Below are 21841 nucleotides of genomic sequence, written 5' to 3' on the forward strand. Positions count from 1 at the left end.
TGTGCGTGTTAGACTTTTAGCTTTAGTGGTTCAAATAAATTCGCGTTAAAGCTGACGCCAGACAAATGACATTCACGCGCGTTATTTACAAACACTTCAAAGGTCCTCTGGCGCGGCCAATCAAAACTTGGAACACAGAAACCAGCAATTAAGCAGAGGAACTGCTTGTGAAGAGGAAACGGTTGTTTGCAGGTCAAAAATAGCCTTTGGCTGGAGTAAAAGGTTTTATTCGGGACGTCATTTCTGGATTAAAATTTGCATGAAAATTTCGAAATAATGCGTAGGAGAAGGGTGTAAGCAAAACTCCCACAACGTCTCTACTGACATGCGCAGTAGCATTTAAAGCGAAACCGGAACACTCTTGATTCACTGTTACTGGATTCGCTCTGTTACCCTGGCAAGCACACACGGATTTTTCTTGTTATCCTCTTTCAAGGGATGGGATGTGATATCTGGCATATTGATTGACACCAGGAAGGTACAAGGAATTACTAAGAAAGGTGAACAAACGATTATTTGCACTGAATGATTTTATTCTATTATGTGTCGCATAGTTTATCGATTCAAGAAAGTTGCTTTTTTACTTTGTTCAGTTGAAAAGAGCCTTCTCGCAAATAACCTTGAGGAGACCGCGCTTTAGAATATAGAACCGCCCGATTTTCATACATGTTCTGTGAAGTTTTATTTTGAGTAACCTCAAATGATAATTCGACGAACTGAAGAATACCAGATTTTACCCGTTGTAAAAACATATTTATAACGTTCATGTTGGCTTTTTCTCGATCTCGCCTGTTAGAAGAGCAGGTAAAAAGTAGTCCTGCTTCTTGTACATGCAGTTGTGACACAACCGAATAAAATAACTGCAATGTATAAGGACTAATATATGTTATAGAAGTTCCTTTTTTTCTCTATGCAAATTTAGATAAAACTAATGGAGTAGGGCTTAACTAAGTTTTGTAAACAATGAATTTAAAAACCTTTAAAGTTGCCTATTTTCTAAGCTAGGGACACACACATCTACACAACTGACATATGAACGAGAGCTTACAAAAGAATTTGTGTTACATTGTCGTAAGTATTTTTTACACGCATTTTCGAGTGTACTTGAAATTTTCGAAGATGTTACGATTCTTTAGCATGTATACGCTAGATCATTTGCTGCCATGTTTATAAACAGCAAAGAATCGTTCTTCCCAGCTGCTCTCAAAGCAATTAAAGCAAAACAAAGTGCAATTTAAATGCAAGTCATTTTCAGTGTTTATTTATAAATCTCCAAACACTCTACCGATGTTGTACTGTTTGAAAAAAACATGTCACTTGAGTCAAAACAATGGATTGAACTAAGAACATATGAAGACGTTAAGAACTTCCTTTTGTAAACATAAATGGACAATGTCGCTAGCCTTTCTTAAAAGTGCATGAAATGTGTCAATGATTTATGGGAAAAAGCTTTGATGAACTATAATTTAATCACATAAAGTAATCTCTTCAGATTTTCTCAATTTTCTCCAAACTTTCAAATGAATTCGAATCAAATGAAAAGACATCAGTTGTATGTCGTTAAGTATGTCTCATATTGCTATGTGTCATTTCTATCTCAGTTTTGGTCTGTCAATTGCCGAGTACAAAATCATAATTTTGGGTAGTTAATTTTCGGCTATTTATATCAAGGTACGTTCTGTCGATGATTGTGCTAGAAGGGGGACCCATTTATCCAGTTGAAAGAAAAAAAAGAATAAATATCAGGGATTTAACGCAAGCTACAACAACGGCAAATAAATGCCCTGAAACAAAGGGAAATTGTAAATCTCAGAATAGTCCTCACTCTTTGGTGAAATTCGTGAGCAGAATATATCTTGTGGTTACGAAGAACAAATTAATTTCGTTTCATTTGCGTTAAATGAAGAATAATGAGAGTTCCCGCTACAGTTATCACGTGACATCCTGAAAATCTGAGTTTATATCTTCGGGTTTGTTTTTCAATTTGTGTTTGGTCTCACTCCCCTTCTTGTACATTCGAGGTTTCTTTCCATTCAAAGGAAGCCAAACTTTATCGGTTAACGTACGAGGCTAGCATGATCACTTTACCAAGAAAGTACTAATGCCAGCGTTTCTATGATCAGTGTAATATCTCTCAATATATACGTTGAAAGCAATGTCTTACTCGATAAATGAATTTACAAATAAAATTTAATAGCTTATGCATTGCTTTCCTAAGCGCTTTATAGTGATTAAATCCTAGATAAATCCTTGATTTATCCTAAATTAATCCTAGAAGTTTCCGCCCTCTGAAAAACAGAAAGGCAACCAGGCCCAGAAACTCTCGTATGCCCAACTTTGTCAGTCGTCTAGGATTTTTCAAAATATGCTATAAATGGCAGGCGGGTACACTCGCGGGCAATCAATCAGTTCAAATCACGCGCTCTACGTTGCAGTTTATAGTTAAAACTAGAACACTTCAGTTTAATAGTGCCATCCATGGGCAAACTGCAATAAAGTTGAAAAATGATTTTGTAGTAATTGCAACTAAATATGGAATTGTAGTTACATTTGTACTAGATAAAGAAAGTTCAGTTTTCGTGAAAACAACTGAATCTCGTGCAATATGATTTAAGACAGTAACTTATATTTTTAGACATACTTATTAAAAGCAACTGTTGCTGTGAAAATACTTTCGTTAGCCTGTTCAAACCTAGGTTGTCGACTATCGAGGAAAAAACGAAAGTTCCTTATCTCAGTTTCCAAATCTCTCATTGTGTTGCTGCTGTTTTCTCAAAATCCTCATAATCTGCATTCTACAGCGAGCTCCAATATATCTTCTTTAAACAAGGAATTTGACAATCTGGCCAACCTCATGCAAAACGTTTTAAATAAGTGTGTTAATTTCCATATCCAGTTCCATCTTCGCCGGGCGTCGTTAGCTAAAATCACGTCCTAATGACTTCATGACCTGGTTGACAACTTTCCTACATACAAACAAACATACATACATAAATACATAAACTTCATTTAAGCTCGAATTTCAGAGTAGCTTGACAAGCTAATATTTCCGAGAACAAAATAATTGATAACGAAAAATTAAAATAGAAATTGCTATTTACATATTTACAATTGACTTATATTAACTAATTATAAAATTGTCATTTACATGTTTCATGAATTGGCTTTACTGATGTGCTTTTTAAAGTCTGAGAAGTTACATAACCTTATAAAATTGGGTAGAGAATTCCATTCTTTTGTTGCCAGATAAGTAAAGGAGTGGAGACCAAAAGTTGTAGTTTTAGGTTTGGGCATTTCCAGTATATAGTTTCCACGCATGTTGTATGAAGTAGAACGGAACGAGAACATGTTTCTCATATAGGCCGGATAGCTAGTGAAAAATAGACTTTTGTACAAAATAGTCAGGAATTTACAGATGCAGAACTAAAGATAGTATCGGCTTTCCTATGATCTTGGTTTAACTGTGGATTCTCCAAACATAGCTAATGTACTCCCTACATGCTCAGAAAGCGGAGTAACAAGCGGCCCTTGCAACAACAAAATTGAGCACAAAGCAACTGTTATCGTTGTGAAGTAGATATTCTGTGGAATGATTGCTAAATAATACAAATTAACATTGAAGTAAAGATAAGAGTAGCATCTTTCGCAGCCATTCTACGGCATACAGAGGTAAAAAAAAGTGTCAATATACTCTCCCGAGTTTCTCTCGACGCCGCCATTTTGGAAATTACGCAACAGCAGGGCAAGATGACATTTGAACATAAACTCATAATAAAAACTATTAAACCAAAACGAAAGTTTACTTAAATAACCTTCATACGAACGCGAAGAGTTTTGTGAGAAAATCAGTAATAATTTACCTGACAGGAGAGCAATAACACCTTGACAGCCCAGTGCAATATAATACCCTTTTCAGAGTATTAACAGTGCCGTACATCTTGCAAACCAATTATGCGTCCAAGTATTGAAAACGCTCTTGAACATCAATCTTGCTCTGATGGGCTCAAACTAGAGAAAGTAATTAAGAAAAGCAGTGTCAAACATATTGAACGTATGATTTATTCAACTGTATTAATGATAGTCTGTAAAAGAAAAACGTAATTAGCCACAAACATTTTCCTTGTTTACCTGTCTTTGAATCTGATTGGGCGGCGTATCACACTGAAGCGACATTTCTGTGCTAGTTAAGCAATAAAATTGGACTCTCGATAAGGACAAACGTGATAATGCCCCTAATTACGTTCGCCTTTTATTACAAACAAAACCTCTTTTCATAATGGTGAGAAAATAGAAAGAATCACTCTACGTGAATACTGAATAATGGTTTCTTATTATTATTATTTTTTTACCGTTTTGGATTATTCATCCCTCACTGTCAGTAACTTAATTTTTTTCAGGAAACTAAACATCCGTTTATAAACGCACAAACGTATTTTAGTAAAATATATGAAGTATTTTATTATTTTATACATGCCCGAGAGAAATTTTGTTAGCCGCTAATTCAGACATATCAGTTGCCAATGATCATACTACGAGAAAAAGCGAACTTTGTTTTCGGATCCATTGAATAAGAACTATTGACAAAGAGACCAAAATGTATTTATCTTTAAAATCAAAATTAATCCTGTTATTGTCAAAACATAAAGATATCTTCTGCACTCCCTTTTTTTAAAAGGCAAAATTATGTTTGAATTCAATCGATTTTTTCTGGTCTTTCGTCGCACAGCGACAACATTTCAACGGTTTTTAGAAAGGTTACACAAATTATGTACTTCTTATTCAAGAAGTAATGTTTCAAAATTGTTTCAAAACAACACAAAAAAGAACATTTTGGGTCTACTCAAGAGTATTTCTACGTCGGCATCGTTGTTAATCATATATACTAAATATTCAGTTAAATCGAGAACAACCGCTAATTTCGAAAATACCTAGCTGACTTAAAACATTTTGATTACAACAAGGCGTATACGCATCCATGCAGGGTGTTCTTTGGTGTGAATTGTTGGGTTTTCAAAGGCGGTGGATAAATTACGGTATAACCGCGTTGATATGTTTGAATTATCCATGGAAGACATCAAGAGTATGATTCCACGCGCATTTAATCTTTCTCTAGACCGTCTGACGTCAGAGTAATATAACACATTACTCATGCGTCGTATTTCAAATACGCATTTCTCTTCGCCTATACACACGTCACTGCAACTTCAATTCAAGAAAACGCCTTGAAACTTCCTTTGCTTTTTCTTTTTTCTAGCCTGCCATCGTTAAGTATTTCTGTCAAGATGTCCTTGTTTATGTTGTGCCTTCTAAGCAGCTGTACGCTCACTCTAAGCTTCGCCTCCGCTGAGATGAAAACACAAGGTATGAAATTCTTAGCCTATTGTAAATGCCAGTCTGATCCGTAAAGTAGTTAAGTTTATTTGAAATAGGATTTTTGGTCATGTTTGTGTTTTAACGCATATCATATAGGCTTGATTTGGAATTGTGTTCGCGAATTTCAATTTGTTTGCTTGAGACCCATCTTACTTAAAATGGTCTACCTCCATTAAATACGATAAGGGAAATTACAGTTTGAATTTTCTCTTACATTAGAAGGTCCACATTTCTGGTATCTACATGAGATTTTGCTTGTTTAGTTACCTCTCAGCGGGTTTATTCGTGGCGTAGCGGTTTCTCTAAGAAGTTCGCGAGGTGATTTTAATTCTATTACAATTTCTATTCCTCTGACAAAAAATAATTGAATTTCACACTGCATTTTTTTTCGGCGATGCCCGAAGCAAGAATTGAGCCTTCTTTTCAATCTAGGCGATCGATGTTATGACCCCCTGGTATAAAAACATCTTTCAGCTTTAAAACATATGTACTGTGTAAGACCCAAATAATCGACGAATTGCGTTTTCCATAAATTTTTAATGATATGAAAACATCTATACAGTTGCTAAGGTTGTAATATCTCGAGCAGAATGTTATTTAGAGATTTGCCTAGTAAGTGAAAAGATATAAATAGCATCGATAGAATATTAAAATTCGCGGTTTTTACTTTAAGAGGGTAAAAATCTCACCGCCATAAAAAGAAACACCAGTAGCGCCGAATGAAAAAACTTTTTTGTCACTTTGCTTCGTGTTTTATTTCAATGAATGTTCGACCACCACTGGAGTTTGAAAAAATAAAACGGTGAGGTGCATCTATGCTTTATAAAACAGGACTTCTGCAGATAGACACTAGTGTTGTAGTTTCGAAATTTATTCCACTCTAAATTAAAGTGCGTCATTCCTTCTAAGAGTAAACGAAAAGTTGAACTAGTCGCCATGTCTACAGACATTCGCTGCCATTTTTAAAAGTATGGACCACGCATAAATCAACTGTTATCACGAGATATTACTGATATTTTGCAAAATGAAATAAATCCCGTATTGACTTCTCCCTTGGAGGTACATGAATAGAACCAATTTGCATGAGTACAAGAAAGGAAAATTAAGCCACTTCAGCTCTTAACTCTGGTTGGCTCTCTTGAGATTTCACAAATCTTTACTTTCCGTCTAGTTAATGGTTTTCATAAGCCAAAAAACTTCAAGAAAATTGTTTCAAATAGTCCTATTGATGCCAACTTAGAAATTCGAGACTTGCGCCTTTTACAAAGATCTAACTACCCGTGCGTGTCACCTAAATTGATAAAGGCGCTTGTGAGCTGTATGCTAAACTTACTTTCAAATTAAATTACACTTTCAAATGATAGCCTTCAGAATTTCGGTAATTTTGATTTCACGCTTCAATTTATGATAGAGAGAGGAAATGCACGAGATTCCTGACCAACCAGTATTTAATTTGACCTGCATTTACGAAGAACAAACGAATTCAAACGCCTTGAGGACCTGCCATTAACTATACGTGTTCAGTTTTTATTTGAAACATTTTACCTCTGAGCCAAAATTGATTCTTGTTGTGTATTCTAATAGTCTGTCGATTCATTAACATGGCAATGACATAAAAGGCATTTAACAGTCTCCCAATGAAAAAGCCGCTTTAATAGAAGAAATTAACAAATTCACTTTCGAGTTTCATGCGATAGCTGATGATCTATTCAAAATACCTGAAGAATATTTTCTGCGTTTGCCGTGTTTTCCCAGATACTCATGGTATAAAAAACAAAAGGTGACAAGCTCTGTGGTAAATATAGCTAACAAAGCTAAATATATAACTTTGAACAGAACTATTCCGTCGAGTAAAGCAGAAACGGGCGACTGATGAATCTCAAGTTCATAGCCAAAACAAGGTATAGTCTGTCAGTCTTGATACTCTCTTAGTATTTGCCGATAAGTCATGTCCGCTTAAAATCAGTACGGTGTTGACGTAAGCGATAGTGTCAATTTACCACCCTTATTTTAATACAAAAAGGTTAGCTTCGTGTTGTTTTTAAAAATTAACAAGAAAATAATTAGTTCGTCATATATGTTCTATCCGATATTTCTAGAAGGAGCTAATGTCTGTTGCTCTCTGATATCAAAACATTGGTTTTTACATTATGCGATATGTCTATCGTCCGTTTAATACAGTAATACAGTATTAAGAACGAAGACTGCTGTGATTCACATTAAAAAGATATACGTGTTTATCTTCTTGAAATGATACTCTCAGTCAAACCAAACTTTCAACCACAACATGGCAATGCAAACGCAATTCGATTTGGTGCCATATTTAATTCACAACACAGTGTGCAAATATATTTTAGAAACTTACGAAATACGCACCGGAATGCAAACTGCTGTTTTGTTTTATGGTTATTTCGTATTTTGCTTCTTTGCTCGTTTGCAGCTTTACACCATAAATTGTTGTTTTGTTAAGCAAAAAAAGAGTAACGAAATCATGTTGCACGAATAACAAGAAAGTCTTAAATCATGATTTATTTTATGTTGCCGGTTTTCTCGTTTTGCATTTAGCATGTGCTGTTTCATTTAACTGAGTGACGACTCAATTTTCTTCCTGTGGAAATCCCATTTAATTCCAGTGACCTTTGAAAAAGCCGACCGTATGAGGTTTTGATAAATCTTAAAATGCCAAGGTTAACAACGGAAACAGATTGTTTTTATTTTTTACACGGGGGTAAATTACACATGTCAGAAAATGCAAAATGTTAGGCATTAAATTACTTGGTCGCACTTCAGTTCACTTTGACAATGTAATATGTTATTTGATTCTGAACATGAGGCTTTCCTAAAGCGTAATTATATTTAATAATGTTGCTCTGTACAATCTGCCGAGAAAGCATGATCCATTTTACGAGAAGTGTTTGGGTTTAAAAGAATAATGCAAAACGGCCTATTACAAAAGTACCATAAAATGAAAGGGTTTTCTTAGAATGTTTTTAATAATACGGTGACCAAAATGTTTTATCACATGTAACTTGTTTGACGCAATGTTTGCCTTATTTTGATATTTTGGTCCAAGGGCTAGATCTTGCGCATCACTCTCGTCTGCAAACTTCAGTCCGATAAGGAATTATTTGATTTGCAATCGAATTGTGTGTAACCTGTTTAAACATAGAAATCCACTAACAAGGCTTTCTACGTAAAGTGAAATGACGTCAAGGAAGTAATAAAGTTTTTAGTGTTAAATATTTAGGATCAGATTTTTACTGGTGTTTGCGGACCTTCGATGTTAAAACCTGTATGGACTATAAAGCAGATAAAAGAATATTTGATAAAATGATACTGTGACATATGATTGCATTTGGACACCAAAACGTCGAACATAAGACAAAACTCTTAAATAATTCACTTGTCAACAAATTGAAACATTAGGTAAAAAGAACGTGAATTACGATTGTTTGGGTTTTCATAAATGTGAAGAAATTTAAGTAAAATGTTTTATCTAAAAAACCAAAATTTGTATCAACTTTCGGTTACAATATCTTAGAAAGAAATATTTGTAGGAACAATCTTGATTAGAACGAATATTAAACAATTATTGGATGAGGTTTTTGCGATATCCAGAATAATCAAGGTCGAGGTAGGGGTTATTCTGGATATCCCAAAGCCGAATGTAATAATTGTTTTATTGCACATTGAACGAAAAAAAAAACAATGGAAGTCATGTTTTTACTTCTTCACTGACGGCAAGCAACACAAAGTGCGCGAACTTGACATAATTACCCTTACAAATCATGCACCGCGGTCATACATGACATGATTACCCGTGACCTTGAGTGTCCTTGACATGATTATTGTATAATCTGCAGCTAGATGACGTCACAGGCGCTGATTTCGAAAATTCACTATACGCTTTCGGCCAATCAGAAAAGACATAGTGAGTTCAATGTATAATAATAGTATAAATCTACTAGCTATCTATCATGAATGCTGTTTAGTCTCTTGTGTTCTCTTATTGGCTACGTATGCCATTGACTATCTATTGTTGTAGGTCTCGTTGATAGTGAGCAACCTAACAGTATGCGGTTGTTAACGAAAAGGCGGCCACTTCTTTTCAGACTACAATGTCTGTGAAAAGAATTTAGATAAAGTTTTGAACCATTAGTACTGGTGTATTTACACCAAAACAGTTAAGATTATTCGTGATAGTTGACGAGGGCGTAACCCAAGTCAACTATCACGCGATAGAAATCTCCAGCTTGCAATCTAACATTTAAATATTTTTTCAAACAGACACACTGATGTTTCCATACCATAGAAAATATTTGCATCTACAAAAACGAAAAAAAATTTAGTTGTACGAGAACTCTAACACTGCCGCCGTGACGTCATGTGAAACACTTGATCCATACTGCGAATTTTTACGTACCGTCTACACTACGTCGGAGAAATTTGAAAACGCAACAATCACCGGCGGTTGAAAATCTTGATTACATCCTGAGGGTTAGGATAAATCACATGATTATCAAGACGTTGTCGTTTTCGAAAACCTCGGTTTTCAAAATGTTTTCCGTCCCCACTAAAACGGAAAGCTGACGTTTTCAAATTCCTCCGGTGTGAAGAGTGTTTTCGAAAAGCTCCCTTTTTGGTCTGGATTAGTGTGGACGATAGGCCTAACCGTTGAAATAAAGCTGCGTTTTCAAATTTCTCCGCCGTGGTGTGGACAGGGCCTTGGTTTTTATATATGTGCTCTTAATTTATTCAATTCAAAATGTGCTGCGCTTAGACCCTACTCAATATGCGTTTTTTACGTTCCACAGAACGACTTGGGAACACTACCGACGACCAGAGATTATTGAAATACCTTCTGCGGGATTACAAGAACCGCAGACTTGTTCGGCCTGTGAAGGATCGTTCTAAGGCTGTTGTCATCGGCTTTAGCGCTGAGTTAATTGGTGTCGCTAAAGTGGTAAGAAAGGAATTAAAATCGTCGAAAATTTTTAAATGACTACGACTTTGAGCAACTTCACAGGTTGCAATGTTCAGTATTAACTTCAAATCGTAAGCAACCTAACAATAATAGCTCACTAAGGCATAAAACCAAAAGCAATTGAATGGCTTTGAATTAAATGACTTAAGGCTGTGTTCACGCTTGCTGCCTGAGCGCTGATGCCTGGACACTGGTGCCAGCTGGACGGTGGTACAAAATAGTGTTGCGTTCAGACACAGTGTACTCCAATTACCCAAGTACCATTTAGAGCCCAAATTCTGGTGAGTACTTGGAAAAAAGGTGTGTTCACATTGGTGCGATGCCCAGCGAGAATCGCACTGTAGCACCGTGCTTGGGCACCAAGTCTGAACATTGCCTAAGACATGCAGACAATGAAAGACGAACGAGTAACAAGATACATGCATCCGTTAAGTAACTACAGTGGAACCCCGTTTATACGACCACCTTCGGGTCATGGAAAATTGGTCGAATTAAAGGGGTTCTTTAAATAACAAAATGACTGTCTGAGCTTTTTTTGCGGACCAGAATAAAGTGGCCGTAATAACGAGGTGGTCGTATTAACGGGGTGGTCGTAAGGCAGGGTTCCACTGTACTTCGAACCCTGATGTGAACAAGCTAATTCTCCTTACGTATTCTTGTTCAATCTCACAGCGTTAGTTCGGAGAAGCATAAGTTTTATCACCCAATTTCCTCGTTGAGGATATTCCCTTTACTCCATAAACCTTCCGCGGAAAAATTCACGATTTTGAAAATGGGAAGCACGTGGTGCGCTGATGAACAATTACGGTTAAAAAGATCTAATACAACATCAAAATGTTTCGAAAGATTTGACTAAAAGCAGTATGTAAACTCAAGAAAACACGCAAAAGATCTTGCTGATAAAATTTCAGGTTTCAGGGAGCATGCAGTGGTGTTTCATAAGCTTTCTACACATTTGTCTGAAAACCCTTCCAAGTCCGAAGACATTAGATTTTAATTTCACAGATATTGAATGCTTTAGATTTTGTCTCTTGTTTTAAAATGGTGGATTAGACGGATTGTGAGTTGCAGTAACTGTTCTCTTCTTGGTGTTTACCTAAACAAACAAAGAAAATTTCTGACTCGTTTTTTTGGTTCTGTTGTTTAATCACCTAAATATTTTATCAAATGGGGCTCCCACAAACTATACTATAGTGGCCACTTTTGTTTAATTTTTATGAACTAAAATTGAATGGTAATATCGCAGACATGTATTTTCAAAAAGAATCCGCACATTTTTTGTAGGCGTTCTGTGATACCACAAACTGATTACTGTGTTTGGTTTGATTTGTGGAATATACAACGACAAATATGCCTTGCAAGAAGCAACATACATACTTAGATTTGTCGGCGCATCGGGTACCTATGCGTAGAAAATGATCCGAGACTGAGACTCGAGACTGACTGATTGGCGTGAATATCTGATACTCGACAAATTTATGCACATAATTTTCTCAATGAATGCGCCCTTCATATAGAATTTGACGCACTAGCCACTGTTAATAGACTTAAATAAGCCTGTGTTCAGGTGCTGGCTAAATATCATGAGCACCAATCAGAGGAATAATTTTGTCCACATCAGAGGAAAGGCTGGTGTGGTTTACACGAAAAAGAAATACTCAATTAACAGAATAAGGGTACAAATATTAGCATTAATGGGCCTTTTGCAATGAACTGTCACGTGGCGCACAATCCAACGTATACACTAAGTGGAAGATAGGTAAGGCATCTTCCAAAGCAAAACGACTTGGCTTCTCTTAACTTTGGAACTTCTATAGCCTCCTCGCAAATGCTCTTGGGACTCGTCACTCGTTCTCCCCTCCCCTCCCCCCCTTCCCCCCCCCCCCCTCCCGCCGCGTGACGAGCCCTAAGAGCGTCTGCGTGGGAGTTTATCAACAGGAAGACCTCACAAGATTTACTGATCCCACCGGAACTAACATTTTCTTTGTCCTCGTTGTTTAATTTCCTGTTTCCTGTCTCGGCTGCAGCTCAGTGGGATTTCCTGGGTAGTTAGATTTTTGGCCCCTTCTGATATACCATAATATTCAGTTCTGTTAACAGGAGGCAAGCGTACGGATTATGTATCATTTAGACACAAACAAAAGCTTTCCCTTTCCTTGTTGTCACTCTTATTAAACGGAATTCTGTGAATGTTGCAGGATGAAAAGGAGCAGATAATCAAGACTCACTTCTGGGTTCGTCTGGTGAGATTATCCTTTCTCTAGATTATATATCTCAGTGCATCGATATTTTAACAAAAGCATGGTCTCTAAATGTTTTTGATTGTCTAAGTTTTGCCACGATTACTGGCATTCAACATTTTAAAGAGGGGCATTTTTCAAACTATATAACGATTCTGTACGCCCCCTTAAGTATGGTTATAGAAATAACGAGAGACATATTTTGCTTATAAAAGGGATGGTTTTGTGCACTCAAATGAAATAATAAGTTTCATTTTCCCTTCTTGAATACAACGAACAACGAACACTTGGAATTCTGTTATCCAATCAGAAACTCGCGAAATTACTCTCAAGCACTCCACAAATTCTAGTGCAAATTTTCATGTAGCTCACCACTGACAGCTCCCCGAGAAAGCACGGGCTTCGTCAATTTAACCAACTGAATCACTGGAAATATTCAGAAACTGATTTTCATTTCACTATTTAATAAACATGGGCTGGGCAACGCCATGTCAGATTGATTTTTTCGAGTGAGCAACTGTGTTATCATATCAGGCTTTCCTTTTAAGCATAGTTCTATTCTATTTTCATCCTCCAAAGGACTGGAACAATCCTTACATGACGTGGAAACCAAGCGATTATGGCGGCGCCAAGGAGATTATGATTCCTCCTGAGATGATCTGGGTACCAGACGTCATTCTGTACAACAAGTAAGTCTTGATTTCTTTGAGCTTGTTTGTTTACAGTCCGTCTTACTGTCTTCCTGAATGTCTGTCTGCCCGCCCATCTGCCTGTCTGCCCATCTGCCCATCTGCTCGTCTGTCTGTCTGTTTCTCTACCTATCTGCCTATCTGCCCGTCTGCCCATCTGCCCCTCTGTCTGTCTGTCTATTTGTCTGTCTTTCTTTTTGTCTGTCTGTCTGTCTGTCTGCGCGTCTGCCCATCTGCCCGTCTGCCCATCTGCTCGTCTGTCTGTCTGTTTCTCTACCTATCTGCCTATCTGCCCGTCTGCCCATCTGCCCCTCTGTCTGTCTGTCTGTCTATTTGTCTGTCTTTCTTTTTGTCTGTCTGTCTGCCCGTCTGCCCATCTGCCCGTCTGCCCATCTGCCCGTCTGCCCGTCTGCCAGTCTGTCTGTCAGTCTGTCTGTATGCATGTCTACCTGTCGGCCTCACTCCTGTCTGTTTGCTGGTTTGCCTTGATTTCTAACGTCTTCTTCAAATTGCTAATTAACAAACGCATCTTGCATCTAAATTAATGCACATGTTGTCAAGTTTAAACCCTGTCATTTATCTAAGAAAAATACCAAACCAACGCAACGAGTGAATTCGATGATCAGCACTTCGGACTTTAGATTGGGAGGTCGCTAATACAGCGTGACAAGAGCTCGTTCGTAGCCGGAGACGAAAACACTTTACTCATAACGTTGATACTCTAAACTAAAAGCAGGGGTTCAAATTTTGGTGGCGAATTGTCGGCGAAACCTACCAAAATGCAACAAAATGTAGCAATCCAACCAAGAGGAAGCAATAAACAATACTCGGTCCATGATACGAAAGCTATGATCAAGAGCCAACGCTGATGAGCCAGGCTTCTCAGATACCAAGTAACATATTAAATACGAAAGACTGAGCGTTACTACATTTTCAAACAACAAGAAGAGAGCTGAAAATATGACAAGTAGTGAAGTATTTCTGACGAACTTAGAGGTATTTGGAAATGTGTGCAAATGACATATCTAATCAATCAAACTGAAACTAAGGGGAAAACGGAGAAATAAAATCGTCTATTATAAATTCTATGGTAATGTAAGATCGGATATCCAAACACCGTTACGGTCATAATTTGTTTTGTTTCGACTTAATGCTTTATTAATAAGTACCTCCATTGTCAGGTCCTTAAATTAAGTTACTCAGCATGGGTAACTCGACATCAACCTCACTGCACCCACTTATTTCTCAGAATTCCTATCAATCTGAGCTTTTCTCTCCTAGGGATTCCTCTTCTGATTTTCTGCTTCCTCCCACTAACAGGTGAGAATGACAAGACTTCCCCCAAAATGCAACAATTCTAACGCTTTAAACGATTTTCATTCATCTCTACAGTGCTGATGATCGACTTAGTTTGAAAGCCACCTCCGGCTTCACAACCTACGTCAAGGTACGACATGATGGCAACCAGACTTGGCGGGCTCATATCATCTACAGGAGCATGTGCAACATCAACGTCAAGTATTTCCCGTTCGACGATCAAACCTGTAAGATGGTTTTCGCGTCCTGGTCTTATGACGTCAGCGTGATTGACTTACGAGAGAGGCGTGGTCATACAGACGGCAAAGCTGTTGCTAAGAAAGAGAGAGGATCGGACGTGTTCCAGGAAAACGAGGAATGGACTGTGGAGTGGATAGACATCGAGAGGAATGAGGCGCGTTTTTAATTTACCGTTAAAAAAAGGAGGCAGCGTGGTCGAGTGGTCAGGGCGCTGGGTTTAAGTCCCGCTCTGACCACTTAGCCGGAGTTGTCTCTCGGTAGACTCTTGTTCAACTCCTTGGTCATGCTTGTAAATAGCCAACTGGTCTGCTTCCCGCCAGTTGGGATGTTTAAGCCTATTATGTTTAGTTGATATGTTTGTTTCTTTCAGTTTAAGTGGCATGCCTGTGAACTAGCTAGACATTCATTTTGCAAAAATGAGAATGCATAAGGCCCTTCATTTTCTATGTACAAGACATAGGTGGCATACTTATGTCCTCCAGAAGAAATTGCAACATTTATATCACGTCCTTAGAGGTTCTTAAGAAAAAACAGCCTGGGTTAAATTTGGTTGTCGTTGTGGCTTACAAATCTTTTACTCTTCCTTTCAACAGAAAGAAAATGATTGCTGTGATTTACCAGTGGCGGACTTGACCATTACCATGCTTCTGCGCAGACGTACATACTATTACGTCATGAGCCTGATCTTGCCTTGTACTCTCATAGCTTGTACCATCTTCCTGGAGTTTATTCTCCCAGCAGAGTCTGGTGAACGAGTCGGCCTGGGTATCACTATTCTTCTATCAATGGCCGTGTTTCAAGAGTTGACGTCAGAGAAGCTACCTTCAAGCTCTGAGCACTTTCCTCTTTTAGGTATGAATCATGCACTTAAAACCTCTGTTCCAACGGTAGCGAGCAAGATGGTTCATCAAGTTATAACACCGAAATCACGTTTGGGTTTCAGGTAGAAATAAGAGATTGTATGCTAAACTGACTTTCAGTGAAACAATTTTACGTTTCCGCGCTGATTAGAATCAGAACTTTTTTCGCGGTTCCCTGAGATGATACCGTTATAATTGCGACTATTGTGGTTATTGGTAACTTTAGTTTGAGGCAGGTGAACTTCTTAGGACTAAGCTGTTTACATTCAGTGTTTTCAATATTAACTGGCTGTGAAGATTGGTCTTTTGTTGTTGTTTCACCGTCAAGCAATATTTCATCGCGTCAACGTGTCTACTGTTTTCCATAGTGCGTACTTTGTGTTGTAGGAAATTATTTTGCACAGCCGAGTCTTTAGAAATTGCTCACTCAGTGGCAGTGTCGCTGATTTGCGCGGTCACTGAAACAAAAGAGAGCGCCTGGGGACAGCTAGGAGCCAGGGCACATTCAGCAGAGTCTCAATTAATAACTGAATTTCTTGCTTTCGCTTTTTGCAGCTATGTACTATTCAGTGTCAATCATGGAAATAGGTACCGCCCTCGGGGCCACGTGCATCATACTAAACTTTCATCATCGCAATACAAAGATGCCGGGCTGGTTTCACAAGATTGTGTTAGAATGGCTGGCTAAGCTTGTGCGATACGAACCTCGCGTGACCAACCGACACTTGTCAGATTCAGGATCTGTGGACGAAAGCACGCAAAAGATGATTCAATCGAACGCTGCCTCGGAAAGGAAACGGAACGACGCGTTTGATCTGGAAAGAGACTCGATCGAATTTGAAATGGACCTTTTTGAGGAACCTCGTGGGGGACGTGACCAGGTGCTCTTAGCCCAGAATGGAAACATTCCCACAAACCACGTTACCAGGAAGCGCTCGGTCAAAAGAAAACCGCAGGACACTGAAACCGAGACAACTGAGGTACAAGTATCCGAGGCCAGGTTTCCGGTTTACGATGGCAGCAAAGAAGAGTTTTACAAGAAACAGTGGCAAGATGCAGCCAGGATCCTGGATCGGTTTCTGCTTTTGGCGTCGGTCGTGATAGGCTCCGTCTCAGCGATGGCCATTTTTCTGCAATCTCCTCGCATCAGGGGACTTTTTATTCCGTAACACAGGGCCCGCTGTGATTTATGGGAAGACGCCGGAGATGGCTAGAAACGGCAAGATGTTGCTTTGTTTTGAAACTTGCCCTTATTGAACAAAAGTGGTCTTAGTCAACAGAAAACAACAATGCGCCTTGACCATCTGCGATGCAGACGTTTTAGAGACTTGGGTGTGAATTTGTGTGTTACTTGCAAAAAGTGTGAACGCTTTTAAAAGAGCGGCAACGTTTTTCAGCTTTCGTCGCTTCACACAAACATTTTGAGAGAAAAAAGACTAAGGGAAAATCGCTACACGAAACAGGGGTTTCAAATTGACGTCTGCGATAACGGTCTCTCGATAAAATAAACCACGCAAAGCCATTTTGGGGGAAAACACTTCAGCTGTAGCGAAAAGAACATTGCTGATTCAGCAGCAGGCGATAGTGTACAGAGAAGTCTCTTTACGCGAACGGATAACTTGTGAAAACGTTCACTCCGCCATTTATGGTCTATCCCTTTTTCCTCTTTAGCACAGATTCAAACGACGTCCTTATTAGTGCACTAGAATTGAAGCTTGAACAATAACAACAAAACAAACATTTAGGTCCCCAGAGGTCGAACATTTTTATCCCACCCCTTCCCCATTCCCCTTCCACCAACGGCGCTTATTGTGGAAATCAAAAAAGGACCGAGACCGTCAATCCCTTTTTCATCGAGCAATAAAACAACACCTTTTCGCCCCTCCACCCCTCGTAATCTGCAACGGTCCGTTATTACATGTAAGGATAAAAACATTGTTTGGTAGTGGGGGAAAATGAGCATAGTCTCTTGTTGGTAGTCAGAGGTACGAGCTGATTTTAAATTGGATCTTAATTTTTGGGCTGGAAGATGTACAGAAATTTTGTTCTCGTTGCTGTGAATGGGATCAGATGTACCTTAGCGGTCGAAGCTGCGAGTCTATCTAGCACAGCCTTACATACAAAGAATCCGCGCAAAAAACGGAGCGAATTCTCCAATGATTAGCTTGTTATCATGAGAAAATGTGAAACTGATAACTCATGTAAGAGTAGCTTTTTATGATGCAGTGCTTTTACGCTGCCTTCCGCAGTGTATCATTTGCCATACGATAAATGTACATAGTCGCCTAAACATTTCGTAGAGTTGTATTAGTCATATCAGGAACTGCTATGAGTAGATTTCTAGTTTTCCACAAGACTTTGATTTTTCGAGAAAGTAATGTTATAAAAACAGATTCTAACCAGACAAAGGAGTTTTATCTAGAACTCAATTATTTTTGAAAGTCGATGCATATATGGTAGATGTGCATCTTATTTGAATATTTCAATATTCTTACATTTTAAAAGAGCTCAGTCACGGTTTACGCATATTGAAAAGTTTAGCCTCAATTTTTCAAATTCGTCGTTTGTAATCCGTGTCAATCTTCTCCATCCTTGGCCATCCTTGTTCCTTTATGGTTTATCATTATCTCTTTGGTGTTTCTCTATTTTATTAAACTGTTATTTTCAGGTTTCCTACCATTTAAAGGTAATTTTATATGTGGCCAAAATAACTCAAAATACCGTGACTGAGCCCCTTTAAGCTTACATCGCCTGTCCATGTGACAGGTAGTGAACAAAGTTTTTAGTCTTGAGCTGTGTGGGCTTGCCGCACAACAGCTGGCTCATACAGCCTCACATTACATCTACTATAGTCACAAGACATGAACAAGCTGTGACCGAAAATAAATTCAGTGTTTCAGGACAAGCAAAGAGTGTGCACATTGTGTATGTAGGCTTGTCACGCAATCTTCAAAGAAAGGATTGCGTGACGAAGCAAACAAATGACATATGACATAGCTGTACTGGGAGCAATAATGATGTGGGTTAGGGAGGAGGAGGCCAGAAGTCTTGCCAGACTTACTAGGCACGATTTTAAACTATGTCAGAAGACCATCAGTCCAAAATTCAAAGCTTGCGAACTCTAAATCCTTTATATATAAGCGTGTCCTGAAATGAATAGTATGTATACTAAGGTATGGTCCACTTCTAGTTGTCACACTTCGCCTCCTCTCCCCTCCCCCACGGCCACCAGTTCGGGAGATGTTTTTCCTGCACATTGTATTCACCACTCCCGGACACATAGAAAGAGACCATTCCCTACCCATCGGAACTGCTTCTTTTCAGAGGAAGTTGAAAAAATACTATTTCTGTGCGTTCCTGCGTACTCGAAATATAATCCTGAAATTGCCGCCAAGACCGACAGAAAAAAATCCTTTGAATTACTACGTATCGCTTCCGACTGCGAAAAGCGAAATCTCAGTTAAACGATGATTAAACACCCAGTTGAGTTACAATACTTGCGTTATCAAGATATATGAAGAGTTTTGACATGGAAGAGCCGGAGAGTATCATTTTGTCATGTGTGTGTGCTGTAAAAATATTCACACCTCGCGAAAAGAAACCGGCATTTTTCGGACAGGATTCGTTTGTTTTGATATCCCCATGTAGGCTCAAGTGCTTGGAATTATGTTCACTGCCTTGCTTTTGTTAAAGTATCTCGAATGAAGGTATACTTTTTTTTCTGATGAACCCGTTCATAACCTTGAAAAGCTATAAAGTGCACAGCGTCTCCACGTGGTTCAAGTTGAATTCGATCATCACGTATGCACGGTATCAGACAGATATCCATTGAATAATATTCACAACAAATCTCTTAAATACAACTATCAGAATAAACAAAGCTTACTAATTTGAATATATGAAATTATAAAGCTTACAAATTCAGACCATTATGTATGCTTACGCTAAAGCAAATTAAATCGTATCAAGATCGCCTCTAGCACGACATAATGTGTATATAAACTGAATTAAAATTAATTACCATTTACACTAACACCTACCTTAAAATGTAGCTTTCAGCTTCGAAAGAGTAACATCCCCTAGCCATTCGAAGATAAACTCTATTGATGGTCATTTATATTCCGGCGAAAGTCTCAACGAGGTGAGCAACCAACGAAGTTATAATTACAGGCCGTTGTGTACGCGAACCATTGTGTCTCCCCATGGGTCCTTGCGCGTGTACTAAGTTTGATTTGGCCTACCCCTCTACCCTCGAGACGAGACCGCTTGAAAAACTCTCCAGCTTGGCCTAAAATGGGGGAGGGGGTGGGAGAGCGCGAATGAAAGAAGGGGAGACTGGAAGAGAAGAAGAACGCGCTCTTTCACGTTTTTCGCGGGTTTCGACCAAACACTGACTCCCCAGGACAGCTGACCCCCTACTGACCCCTTTACTGACCTCATGTAACATCAACAGGGAAAGACATTTGGAAAAGCCAAGGTCTTTCAAAGGGACCGATTCAAGTTCGTAATGAATCTTAGTTTAGCTGAAATTTCCAATATGACACCCGGACGCGTTGCATATCTCTAACCCTCTTCTCTTGATTGCAAGCAGAGGTTTGGTTTACGGAAGATTGAGCACAGAATAAGTTGGGATACCATCAAGTATGGTATTGGTACCCATTAGAAAATTAAGCAACGAAAGAAACGACGAAACGCTGGCAAGGAACACAAACGCGAGTGCCACGGTCGCCACGTACACCGTACATGAGCAGGACGTTAATTTTGGTTTTAATGTTTTGCACGTGTAAAGTTTTAAGAAAGTGTCGACTAAATGAGATTGAGTAACCCTGAGAATCCGTCAAACCGAAGGTTATGATCCAACTGATCGACTACTTTAACTTGGAGAAAATTGGCTAGACCTGAAACTACCATGCAAAATTCGACTTCCAGTGAGTTACGCGAGTCGCTCGCAATCAATGACGCCTTTGTTCATTTGCCAGCGTTTTCTTCGTTCCTCTTATTGCCTTATTTTCTAAAGGTTACGAGTACGAATACCATACTAGATTGTATTCCAGCTTATTCTTTGCTCGAACTTTCGTAAAAGAAACCTCCATTAGCAGTCAAAGGAGATGAGAGTCGCAAATCTGCAACGTATCCCCCCGTCTTGGAAATTTCAGTAAGTTAAATTCATTAATAAACATGAATCGGTCCCGGGGTGATTCCCATGTAAAACACGGGGGGTGCTTGTCGTACCTTTTAGGGGTTAAAAAAGCGGTTTTGGTAGCTCTTAGGGTGTTCAGCCTCAAAAAGGTCCACAGTGGAAGTTTCCGCGGTAGACGAAATTCAGTGTCAGTGTTGTTTTAGAATTGGTACCTCTTAGGCGGGAGTGAAAAAAAATTGAAGCCACGCCCACAAAACAGTATAATAGTACTTCTTAGGGTCGGGTTATTTTCAAAATTTACGAGGAGCACCCCATCCTTTTTGTATGGGAGTCCCCCCGGGAAATCGGTCCCATTGATAGTTCTTGGCTTTAGTTTCTTTTTTCCGTTGATTTTATAGGGGTTAGCAGTGGGTCAGTTGGGGGCTCAGTAGAGGGACAGTAGGGGCTCAGCTGACCTGGCCGGGTAGTGTTTTGTCGAAACCCGTTTCAGTTCGCAAAAAAAGTTTCAGCAACCGAAATCGTCAAGTTGTGAAGTTTTGATTGGGACATATGGTTAGAAAGTGTTTCAGGAACTCGTCTGTTTTTCTAAAATGAAAAAAGTGATCTTGCGACCAAACAGGAGCGTGTGCGACGGTGAACTTTCAATGAATAAATTCAAATAAACAACGTTTTTCCATGATCTGCGCTCTTAGAGACCACAGAAAGTCCAAACCGTTACTGTGAAACCCCTCGCAACATAAGAGCTTTCTCGGTTTTCTTCAAGAGAGAGAAAAGTTTAAGCGATATGTTACAACAAGAGGTTAAATATTTGCCATTTCTTGGCAATGTGATGCCAACCGACGGGCGTTGGCAGCCTCGCAATTCCATTTCCTTTAAGTCAAGGGGTAAAGTGGGTTTCAATATCAATTCTTCCCGAAGCGAGAATTTTCTGCGAAACATGACGATGTGGGAGCCGCGAATTAATTTTTATACACCAGTTATCTGTATTTTTATTACCG

At 38.9% G+C, this 21841-nt stretch overlaps 1 protein-coding gene and 1 long non-coding RNA gene across 4 annotated transcripts; one reads left to right on the forward strand and one right to left on the reverse strand.

Moving 5' to 3' along the window:
- Window positions 1-289: 289 nt before the first annotated feature.
- Window positions 290-18613, forward strand: LOC110066970 (neuronal acetylcholine receptor subunit alpha-10-like). 3 transcript variants are annotated; one of them, XM_089274320.1, is made up of 9 exons: window positions 290-500; window positions 5255-5361; window positions 10188-10336; window positions 12556-12600; window positions 13177-13286; window positions 14568-14606; window positions 14679-14997; window positions 15437-15695; window positions 16259-18613. In XM_089274320.1, exons 2-9 carry the CDS (start codon window positions 5283-5285, stop codon window positions 16870-16872), a joined length of 1614 nt encoding a protein of 537 aa, XP_089130446.1. In that variant the 5' UTR covers window positions 290-500; window positions 5255-5282; the 3' UTR covers window positions 16873-18613. The 3 variants fall into 3 exon arrangements, with proteins under 3 accessions (XP_089130446.1, XP_089130445.1, XP_089130447.1); XM_089274319.1 differs by lacking the exon at window positions 290-500 and having other exon boundaries at window positions 4354-5361; XM_089274321.1 differs by lacking the exons at window positions 290-500; window positions 14568-14606 and having other exon boundaries at window positions 4354-5361.
- On the reverse strand, window positions 1240-19890 carry LOC110066972 (uncharacterized). Its single transcript, XR_002298641.2, has 3 exons — window positions 19744-19890; window positions 3861-4008; window positions 1240-2966 (listed from the first exon to the last, which is right to left on the reverse strand). It is a non-coding gene; the product is annotated as an uncharacterized LOC110066972 (long non-coding RNA).
- Window positions 19891-21841: the final 1951 nt, after the last annotated feature.

This window comes from Orbicella faveolata, unplaced genomic scaffold (assembly GCF_042242905.1).
Source record: "Orbicella faveolata isolate gen_17 unplaced genomic scaffold, um_ofav_v1 contig_35, whole genome shotgun sequence".
NCBI classification, from domain to species: Eukaryota; Metazoa; Cnidaria; class Anthozoa; order Scleractinia; family Merulinidae; genus Orbicella; species Orbicella faveolata.

Coding starts and splice junctions, on each gene's coding strand:
- LOC110066970 (XM_089274320.1), top strand. CDS start 5,283: ATGTCCTTGTTTATGTTGTGCCTTCTAAGCAGCTGTACGCTCACTCTA. Junction 10,337..12,555: donor TAATTGGTGTCGCTAAAGTG/GTAAGAAAGGAA, acceptor TGAATGTTGCAG/GATGAAAAGGAGCAGATAAT. Junction 14,607..14,678: donor CTGCTTCCTCCCACTAACAG/GTGAGAATGACA, acceptor TCATCTCTACAG/TGCTGATGATCGACTTAGTT.